Source organism: Cynara cardunculus, assembly GCF_001531365.2.
Source record: "Cynara cardunculus var. scolymus isolate 2C chromosome LG 3, CcrdV1, whole genome shotgun sequence".
Classification (NCBI taxonomy): Eukaryota; Viridiplantae; Streptophyta; class Magnoliopsida; order Asterales; family Asteraceae; genus Cynara; species Cynara cardunculus.
The window spans coordinates 2,458,616-2,469,376 of NC_037530.1; the positions used below are offsets into that span (position 1 = coordinate 2,458,616).

General features: G+C 38.2%; 2 protein-coding genes and 1 pseudogene across 2 annotated transcripts; all 3 read right to left on the reverse strand.

The window, feature by feature from the left end:
* Window positions 1–734: 734 nt before the first annotated feature.
* Window positions 735–1,488, reverse strand: LOC112510133 (annotated as a pseudogene).
* Window positions 1,489–5,627: 4,139 nt separating this feature from the next.
* LOC112510272 (ABC transporter F family member 4-like) lies at window positions 5,628–10,761 on the reverse strand. The gene is made up of 2 exons (XM_025115631.1): window positions 8,583–10,761; window positions 5,628–5,710 (listed from the first exon to the last, which is right to left on the reverse strand). Exon 1 carries the CDS (start codon window positions 10,759–10,761, stop codon window positions 8,587–8,589), a length of 2,175 nt encoding a protein of 724 aa, XP_024971399.1. The 3' UTR covers window positions 5,628–5,710; window positions 8,583–8,586.
* On the reverse strand, window positions 5,676–6,814 carry LOC112508588 (phosphoenolpyruvate carboxylase kinase 2-like). Its single transcript, XM_025113257.1, has 2 exons — window positions 6,025–6,814; window positions 5,676–5,713 (listed from the first exon to the last, which is right to left on the reverse strand). Exons 1-2 carry the CDS (start codon window positions 6,812–6,814, stop codon window positions 5,676–5,678), a joined length of 828 nt encoding a protein of 275 aa, XP_024969025.1.

The following is a 10,761-nucleotide window of genomic DNA, read 5'->3' on the forward strand; positions in this document are numbered from 1 at the left end:
AAACCATCAAACAGAAGAAACAAACTTTAAATGAGTTTGGGAACTAATAAAAAGCAAAAGTAACTATACTTTAACAGTAAGAGGCCATTTACCTCATGCTTACCCGGTTAGACTTTACCAATAAGCACCTACCACTAAGAGTCAACCCTATCCCTTGATTACCATGTAAGATTCTTGATCATTGCGTTGCTTTTTACCAGGTAAATTTCTTAATCCTAGGCATATCGGGTAAGCATTTAGTAAACAAACCCATAGTCTCTATCATAAACTTGAAACTTATTCAAAAATTGTGGTTAGAGACAAGTAGAAATCACAATACACACAAGCAATCATTAAAGCATAACATGTGGTCTATTAAAAACGCCATGGAGCCGTTTACTAAACACTTATCTGAAACATTAATTGAGAATCATACCCGGTGCATCCGACCCAACTAGTCCGAGGCCGGGCCCCAATTTGCCATCTGTGCTTGTAAGTTGTAAGTTGTAACTAAATACTAACAATCAGATTTTAAAAAAGGATAAAGAGATGATTTCATTTACTAATTTTAAAAAAATAAGTGCATACTCATCGTGGCTCATTGCCCTGTTCCATCCTCCCATAACCTCCCCTCCCCCTGTTTCTCCTCTCTTACCATATTTACAAATGGTTACTTATCCCCGACTCTCTCTAAACAGTTGCAAAACAAGAAGAAAATTACCAAAACTCATGATGAAAACAGAGAATTTGGTAAGTGCTTACCAGATAAATAGCCTCATCGGATGAACATGAGAGCCAAGAATCATACCGGGCAAGAGCCATGAGAAATTGAGAATGATCATTATTTATCAATAGAATAATTTAGGTTTGTATGTATTACTTGGGACTTGTTCGGCTGATAATCGCCTCGAATAATCCTTGCATAACATTTTCGGCAACAGATCCTTCGCTTCTGGTGAAACGGACATGAAAATTGTTGGAGGAAACCTTAGGTTCCCTCGCAAAACTGCCTGAAACGTCTCGACCGGCGTTTCTCCGTAGAACGGAGGACATCCGGCCAATAATATGTATAAAATACACCAGCACTCCAGACATCAACCTTCCCGTTGTACTCCCTCCCCAACAAAACCTCCGGTGCGACATAATACGGCGTCTCAACCACTCCGGTCATCATACCGCTCTCATTCATCCCGAAACACTCAGCGGATCCGAAATCCGCCAGCTTCAGTTTCCCCGTTGAATCAAACAACACATTATCCGGTTTGATGTCCCGATGTGCGATACCAAGTCCATGACAATGACTAACCGCTTGAATCAACGGGATGAAAATCGAAGCCGCTTCCGATTCCGAAAACGCACCTCCGCGTTTCGAGAGGCGATCGAAGAGATTCGGTTCGTCACAGAGATCCATAACCATATGGAGCGAATTCTCATCTTCATAGAGACGATGAATCTGGACGATGCTAGCATTAGGGTTCGATCACGAAAAATAATTAGGGCTCGGTTACGAAAACAAAATCGGGGTTCGTAACTCTCTAAGAGACTGATTTGGGATCTATTTATAGTTAAATTTAATTACATTTAGGTCCCTGTGATATTTTCATTTTTGATCCCTAAACCTTACTTATTAAACTAATGGTCACCGAGGTTTACAATTTGTTTTGTTTCAGTCCTTTTGACTAATGTCATTAAAAATACCGTTAAGTGAGGCGTTTTGTCTTCTGGTTTATCATCATGGTTGTTTATCTAAAATACCATTAATTTAAATAAGGAATTTTCTTAGCTGAAAAACTATTTTATTTTTGACCCTAGTTTTCTCAATAATTTCTCGTTAGAGCCCCCACCAATTAAAAAATTTATTTTGAAATCAACCAAAAATATCGAAAATGCCTCTCAAAATCGATAAAGAAAACTTAAAAAATCTCTTGAAACGGTAGAATTAAGCTAAAAACACAATGGACGACTTTGCATGTCTTTAATCTACCTTAAAGGTGCCCCACTTGGCAAAAAATTTGGATCCACCAATGGGTATTCACAAGATGTTCACCTTACTCTCGATAAGGTGTTTGTGGCTTTCATAATGTAAATATAAAACAGTTTTTCTTGGTATTATTCAATGTGTTGACAAATATTCAAAATTGTTCATAATGCAAAGATAAAAAAAAATAAGTATATTCCATAAAAGTAAGGGGTCGTTTATCAAACGCTTATTTGGGTAAGTGATTTACAAGTCATATTACCTCACTGGATGAATAGAGTAACGACCAAGAGTCTTACCCGGTAAGTGAAGGTAACGACTCTTACCACGATAAGCACTTACCGGGTAAATTGTTGCATGCGATGTTGTTTCGGTGCACTAAAATCTTACCCAGTAAATAAATAATAGCGTTAGATTTTATTGGTAAGTATTTAGTAAACGACCCTAAATGTTTATCGAGAATATAAAGGAGGGGAGAGAGAGAGAGAGAGAGAGAGATTGTAAAATACTAACAATGCCTTTGAATTAAATTAGATTTTCAGAATTATCAAAATTACCGGGTGTTAATATTATTCTTAAAAATAAATAAGAAAAAGGGAAGTAGACCAAAATGTCTTATGTAACATCATTTTTTTTAACAAAATTGAAACAAATTGAAAACTACAGTGACCATAATGTACTAAATGAAGTTCATGATAAAAATAAAAATTTCTACAGTAAATTACAGATTTGGTCCCTATGGCATGTCAAAGACTGTGATTAGCGTCCTTAAACTCAACATGTATGGTTGTCATCTTTGAATGACTATGGTCTCTCTTACATACTTTATTAATAGTGACTTTGTTAACTCATAACCACATGACCAAGTCTATAATTTGTTTTAACAAATATGTGTAGGAGAGGAGAGGAGAGGAGAGAGAGAGAGAGAGAGAGAGAGGAGGAGAGGAGAGGAGAGAGAGAGAGAGAGAGAGAGAGAGAGAGAGAGGGGAGGAGGAGGAGAAACGAAACTTGCGATTGAAACCCCTTTCCCCACCTTTTACCCACCAACAACGGTGCACATCACCAGTAAAACCCCCTTCCCTACCTATCTTTCCCCAACAAAACCTCTCTCCCTTGTTGTCGCAGTAGCACACAAAACACCCATCGACAAATCTCATGTGTCCCCCTTCCCCTCCGACCACCATCATCTAAAGAGAAAACACCGGCACCTATCCTACTTTATCAAGGTACTTGACATCTTTTGGTGAAGACCACATACAAAACACGCATCCACATCAAATCACATACACACACAACATATAACCCACAACACGCACATACACCCTACAGAACTATATTTTTTGCTATGAAGTTTCAAGTGTAAAAAAAGTAGTCTCACAAGTCTTGCAAAAACAGTCTGGTCTCACGTGAACTCCACCCTATATATGTATATGTATATGAATATATATATATATATATATACACACACATATATGTAGATATGTACATATACATGTATGGGGGTGTATGGGTGTGTTGGAATATGGGAGCCATAAACTCAACAACAAAATAATGGTATTCCTCCAAGAATCTATATGAAATGGAGTAAGATGGGTGTTCCAAAATTTTACCAGAACGAGTAGCAACCCTTTGACGTCGCATGTGAATCTAAGACATTGAACTCGGCTCGTTGCCTCCACGGTATCCATGCAAATGCCTTGAATCCATTAGATGTCCTGCGCCAAAAGATGAGATCTTCTTCCTTCCCGAATGCTAGATATGATCTCCAAACTCTTTGGAGGAAAGAAAGAGCAACTTATGGAATATAGATAATATAGTTGATCCCAAATGGATAATTCTTGCTACTAGCACTTAGGCATACATACATTGTCTCACAAATGGTATCTATTTATATAAGTGTAATGGCAGTATTATAATAAACAAGTATTATAAGTATCACTGCTAGAAAGAGTGATTCATGCTTTTAGAAGATATTATATCTTTTAAAGGCATGTAAGTCCTTTTTTTTTTTTTACATATATGATGTATGGCAAGTCACTACTTGTCATTCATACACCAAGCTTGTCAAGTGAGCTAGATATGATCTTATTTTATTTAATGAGAAAAAATAGATATTAATAATTAAATACTTTAATTATTTATTCTCTTTATTCAGATATATATACATTTTATGTGTGTGGCCCATTGGGACTATCACATTGGCAATAAATATAAATCTTATTTGTAATTATAAACGATCAGTGAGATCTATCAATACATCATCGTTAGTCAAATGATAAAGTTTGGTGATTCAACTAATGAGCAGACTTTGTGATCATTATCAGTGTATATAATCATGTCCCTTTGTCCTTGATATACAAATTCAACACAAGGCATGGATGTGTGATCCTCGTTAGGTCCGATCTTTAGTTTCTCAATTCCAAAATATACTGATAAGACAAATATGAGTATTTTATGCAAACTATCTTGTTAGGTCCGATCTTGTTAAATTAAATTATCATATAAATATTAATAAGCTACAACAATTAAATTGATATAATAAAAAAAAAATTGTTAACTGTTTTAAAAATTCAATATATATATATTTTTAAATATGTGAATCACAATATTTTATTATATTTTTGGTCCCTATCAAATACTAATTTGTCTCTCATAACAATTATTAACTAACAATGTTAATTTCAGGATCTTGAGTGTTATGAAAAAGAACAGTATTAACCATCAACGTAGATAGTAATTCACTCGTTATTTTATTGTTGTTTTAATATAGACAGGAACGTCCATGCGTAAATAGCATTTCTTAACGAGCATGTAAAAGTCAAATGGTTAATCATTCTAGGACCTAAATAATAATAATATAGACTACCATTTCTTAGAGCATCTGCAACAGATTTTTCAAAATTTATCCAAAATAGATAACCAAAAGTCAAAATCTATATATATAATAATACATTTAAATATTTATAATTATGGTTTTTGACTTTTAGTATTGAAATACACTTTAAATAATACATTTAAGTAGATATAATTTTGAAAAAACTTACAAAAAATTAAAATCTTGAAAAAAAAAAACTTGAAAATCTTATAAAAATCTTGAAAAACTAGTATTATAATTTATAAAAACTTAACTCTTTTACCTACTATCGGGCCTATAAATAACAGGACCCGATCCCTAATACTAGGCCTTGAGATCCCATAAAAATGTAACCGACCCCAGACAGTCGAACCATAACCGGTCTTGGGCTAGATCGGACCCAACTAGTTCGAGTCCGGTTCCCAATTTGCCATATGTGATTGTAAGTTGTAATTAAATACTAGCAATCGGATAAAAAGATGATTTCATTTACTTATTGTAAAAAATAAGTGCATACTCATCATAGCTCCTTTCAACTCCCAAAGATTGCTAGGAAATCTTAAGTGTCTCATTGCCCTGTTCCACCCCCCATAACCTCCCCTCCCCCTGTTTCTCCTCTCTTACCATATTTACAAATGGTTACTTCTCCCCGACTCTCTCTAAACTTTTGCAAAACAAGAAGAAAATTACCAAAACTCATGATGAAAACAGAGAAATTGGAAACTTACTTGCTTCAGTTTCAAACTCTCCATCCTACTTCTGCTTTCTTTCTGTTGAGTCATCAAGCTAATAGAAAACCGAAGTGTTTTTTCTTCCCTAACTTGTAGAATAGAGGATCATTTTTCAGCCAATACCAGCCATTGATCAAGTTTGGCATCTGCTAGTAACCCATGGATGCCCTGCAAGAGTATTCAATAAAACTATCATTCAATTTTCACTAAGAACACACCCACCGATGTTCAAATCAGTAAAATTAACTTTAGAAGCAAAACGATTTGGAAAATTATGGCTCTAAATGGGGATTTTAGAAGCTACTAATTGCAAAACTTAGGGCTACTGTGGAATTTAATTTTGACTTTTTGAAGTAAGAGAAGCAAACGATTGAGATCTAATAGCCCCCCAAATCGACTGATTAGAAGCAAAATCTAGGGTTTACAACTTTATATGAAGATCATTATTTTTCAATAGAATAATTTAGGTTTGTATGTCTTACTTAGAACTTGTTCGGCTGATAATCGCTTCGAAGAATCCTTGCATAACATTTTCCGCAACAGATCCTTCGCTTCTGGTGAAACGGACATGAAAATTCTCGGAGGAAACCTTAGATTCCCTCGCAAAACTGCCTGAAACGTCTCGACCGGCGTTTCCCCGTAGAACGGAGGACATCCGGCCAATAATATGTATAAAATCACACCAGCACTCCAGACATCAACCTTCTCGTTATACTCCCTCCCCAACAAAACCTCCGGTGCGACATAATACGGCGTCCCAACCACTCCGGTCATCATCCCACTCTCATTCATCCCGAAACACTCCGCGGATCCGAAATCCGCCAGCTTCAGTTTCCCCGTCGAATCAAACAACACATTATCCGGTTTGATGTCCCGATGTGCGATACCAAGTCTATGACAATGACTAACCGCTTGGATCAACGGGATGAAGATCGACCCCGCTTCAGATTCCGAAAACGCACCTCCGCGTTTCGAGATGTGATCGAAGAGATTCGGTTCGTCACAGAGATCCATAACCATATGGAGCGAATTCTCGTCTTCATAGAGACGATGAATCTGGACGATGCTAGCGTTTCCACGGAGGATTTGGAGGATCTTCGGTTCTTTTACAATACATTCCCGATCGGTAGAGTCACAGAGAAGCAGCTTGTTGATGGATTTACAGGCGAAAGATCTACCGGAGTTAACTGAAAAACAACGGTAAATGATCCCGAACTGACCTCGGCCTAGCTCTTCGCCGACCTGGTAATCGTTCTTCAAGTTCTCTGTCATGACTGTGATGGTTTACATTTGCTCCGGCGGCTGCTACAGAGAGGAGATATGGACGGAGGAGGGAGGGCAGGGGGTGGGGTCCACGATGAGGCTCTAGAACTGGAATATATGCGAGTGTGTGTGTGTGTGTGAGAGAGAGAAAGTAGTTATAGAGAGAGAAAGTGTACGAAACCGTATTTGAACGGTTAAATTCGGTACAGGATTTAGGTGTGAGGTCTCACGTGCCGTGCGGAATGGTGTTTAAGCTGACGTGGACTTTTGAAATTTGACATGACGGATTTACCCTTTTGGTGATTTGTGACGGGGAAATTGCCCAAAACATCCATTCTTCCCACCTAAATTGGTTTTTTAGTCATTTCTCCTCCTAATTTACTTAAATATCGCTACCTTCGTAAGTAATACATTTTTCACTTACAGACCTAACTAAAAGACAAAAAAAAAAAAAATCAAATTCAACCAAGATTAGCAAGTGATACCGTCGCAATTGCGGACCTGACCTTCGCAATTGTGAACCTGGGTTGAATCTGTTTTGTTTTTTGTCTTTTATCTAACTTCGCAAGTGAGGGAGGTGTCAGTTAAGAAGGTGTTCGTATTTGGGTAAATTAAGAAAAAAGTGACCAGAAGACCAATTAATGAGAGAGAAAATGATTGTTTCGACCAATCACTGATGGTGATTTACGCATGCCAACTGCCACAGGACACAGGTGATGGTTTCCTGGAGGTCACGTAGGTGGTGACGTCAATACGTGATTCCAGTCCTTTAAAATTGGAATGATGTCACTTTAGTTCCTTGTAGTTAATTATAAGAGAAACGGACCAAACTAGCTAATTGACACATCAACACTCATTTCTTGGCCATATTTTGACTCTATGTACCAAAATACATTACATCAGAACAGAAGTGATCCTTTCGTAACTTACAAAATGTAACTTTTAGTATCGTTATATTAAGAAACAACACTTTCGCAAGTGTCACGTAGCAAGAGATTGGATCCAGCCATGTGGCACACTTTCGCAAATTGCATATTTTAACAAATTGGTTAGAGATGGCCTTACAAACCATGACATAATGGACGTTATCACTTATCAACTAGGGGGTCATTTACCGACTAAGCTTCTAGCGCCAAGTAGTGGCGGATCCATGGTTTTCACCGAACGAGTGCCTCTTTAAAAAAGACCCACAAAGTTGTCAGATGTGTTTTTAGTGGAACTTTTCGGTTTTTCGTTGATATTTCTTGTATTTTCTAATATCTCGGAATACCCTTCAAAGTTTAATGGATGCATTTTTCATACAAAAAAAATCTATTTACAAAAATAAGTTGAGCGGGTACACGGACCCCGCTTGGGGATTAATAGGTCTGTCCTAACTTACCTTATTGGGTATCGGCCATGAAAATAAACTGTTGGTAAACGTTAACTGGATATAAGTCTTCTTCCTCACTAACCGATTAAGATTCTCTGTCTTTGTTATGTTTCTTACCGAATAAGACTTTTAAGGGCTCTTTGATTTTTTATCCATTAAGTTCTGAATCTATTAAATTGTCTCTAATCATCAATTTGTTGGAATAAATTAAGATCAATTGTTGCTTGATTTTGTCCAGAATAAATAGTATAATAATAAAATTAAGATCTAACTTAATGTATTAAGATAGAATGATGTAACTTGGAGGTTGTTTGGTAGTTGATGAATGGTATATTGAACTGTTCCTAAGCAGAACATACACACAGATAGCTCAAAAATCAACAAGGGAATGTAAGTGATACATACCACATCAATCGTCAACTTCGGCTCTGATTTCCCTTTGGAGCTCCTCCTTGTATTCCTCAAAAGTACCAGGGAATGTCTCCACACTTCCATTATCAACGACCCAAATTTCACTCTTCTCTTCATCGTCACAAACACGTGATATCAATCTAGAATCATGACTGACAAGGACAACCCCACCGGTAAACTCATCTAGTGCATCAGCAAGTGCATCAATACTCTGCATGTCCAAATGATTTGTGGGCTCATCCAGAAGCAGAATGTGGGGATTAGACATGGAGATTGAGGTGAAAACAACTCGAGCTTTTTGTCCTCCAGATAATTTAGCAATTGGGGTCAGGTGATTATGGCTGGGGAGACCAAATTTACCAAGCTTCGCACGAACAGCCTCTTGCTTACTGAAACCCTCCTGATCTGGATGAAGACGAAGAAGATACTGAACAGGTGTTTCACCCATTGTCAATAGATCAACAAAGTGCTGCGAGTATCTCCCGATTCTCAACTTTTGACTCCTCCTTACTTCGCCATCTGTTGGATTCAAGTCTCCAGCAAGAAGGTTCAATAATGTGGATTTTCCAGCTCCGTTCGGCCCCACGATAGCAACACGTGTACCCATATCGATCCCAACATCCACATTAGATAGCTTGAAGTCCTCTCTTCCTGGATAACTAAAGCTCACTTCTATAAGCTGCAACAATGGTGGTGTCAATTCAGTGGGTTCAGGAAAATGAAACTGCACTGTATAATCTCTCCACTTCCGTGGGGCTACTGGAGTCTCCTCATCCTCGTCGACTTTACCCTTCCCCTTCTTCTTGGCTTCTTTTGCTGCAAATTTTGCTCGATCTTTAACTTTCTCTTGTTGTTTCTGGTTCCCAGTCCTCTTTGCAGCTTTCACCTGTTTGTCATAAGTTTCAAATTTCCTATTCATCTCTTTGCGGCGCTGCTCGTAACCACTTTCGAAATCATCAAAATTTCCACGATACAGGTGGAGTTTTAAATCATGAAGATGAATTATTTCATTGCAGACTGTATTCAGAAAGTCTCTGTCATGTGAGACAACAACAAGAGTTTTCTTCCATCTACATAAGTATTCCTCTAACCAGAGAACAGCTCTAAGGTCAAGATGATTGGTTGGTTCATCCAATAACAACAGAGTAGGTTGCATGAACAGTGCTCGAGCCAATGAAATTCTCATCCTCCATCCACCACTAAATGATTGGGTTGTGCGGCCTTGCATAACTCTAGTAAAACCCAAACCTGCAAGGATCTTTGCGGCTTGAGCTTCGGCAGAATCTGAACCCATAATTTGCAACTTATCATACAATTCAGCAAGTTTCTCCAAATTATCCACAGCATCATCTTCAGCTTCATTTTCATTCTCCCCCACCGACGCAGAAGATTCCATCAATAATGCAACCTCTTGCCGTAGCCTAATAAGCTCCTCATTTGCTGAAACTACAGCTTCAATAGCTGTCCTGTCATCACCAACTATTTCCTGTTCGACCAATAAAACGTCTATGTTCTTAGGCACAGGAATCTTCCTCCATGCCAAAAGCTTTAACAAAGTGGACTTCCCCTTGCCGTTTGGTCCCACCAAACCATACCTCTTTCCGTGAGAGATTTTCACAGATGCATTCTTCAACAACTCTTTCCCCCGGGCCGAGACTGAGAAATTATCTACTGTTATATCTTTTACGTTTGCATCGGCTTCTTCTTGACCATCAAGCACCGCAGCGCGAGCACCAATCACCACTGTAAATGCATCACGGTCATCTTTTAAAGCCTCTTGCTTTGCCTGCTCTAATGCTTGCTCGGCAATCATCTCCTTCTTTTTGCGTTTTTGTAACTCTTTATCAGTGATGGATATCTCAAGCATCGTATCTTCTGCCCTCTGTCTCCTAGTGGACTTTTTGCCTCCTTCACTTTGATATTCGTCTTCTGTGGACAGATGCTCTACATCATCTTCGTCATCATCTGAAGGAGGAAGATCAATGTCTGCATATGATTGCAACTTTGGAGCAGCTTTGGGCTTGGGTTTACGGCCACCAGAGCTCGAGGAACTTTCTTTCTTTGCCTTGTCAGGTTTCTGGTCCATGCTGGCAAGCAAGGTTGAAACCGGCAGCTTCTCTTTCTTTCCTTGTTTACCCTTCTCTCCACCCCCAACAGTCTTCTTCTTTCCCAT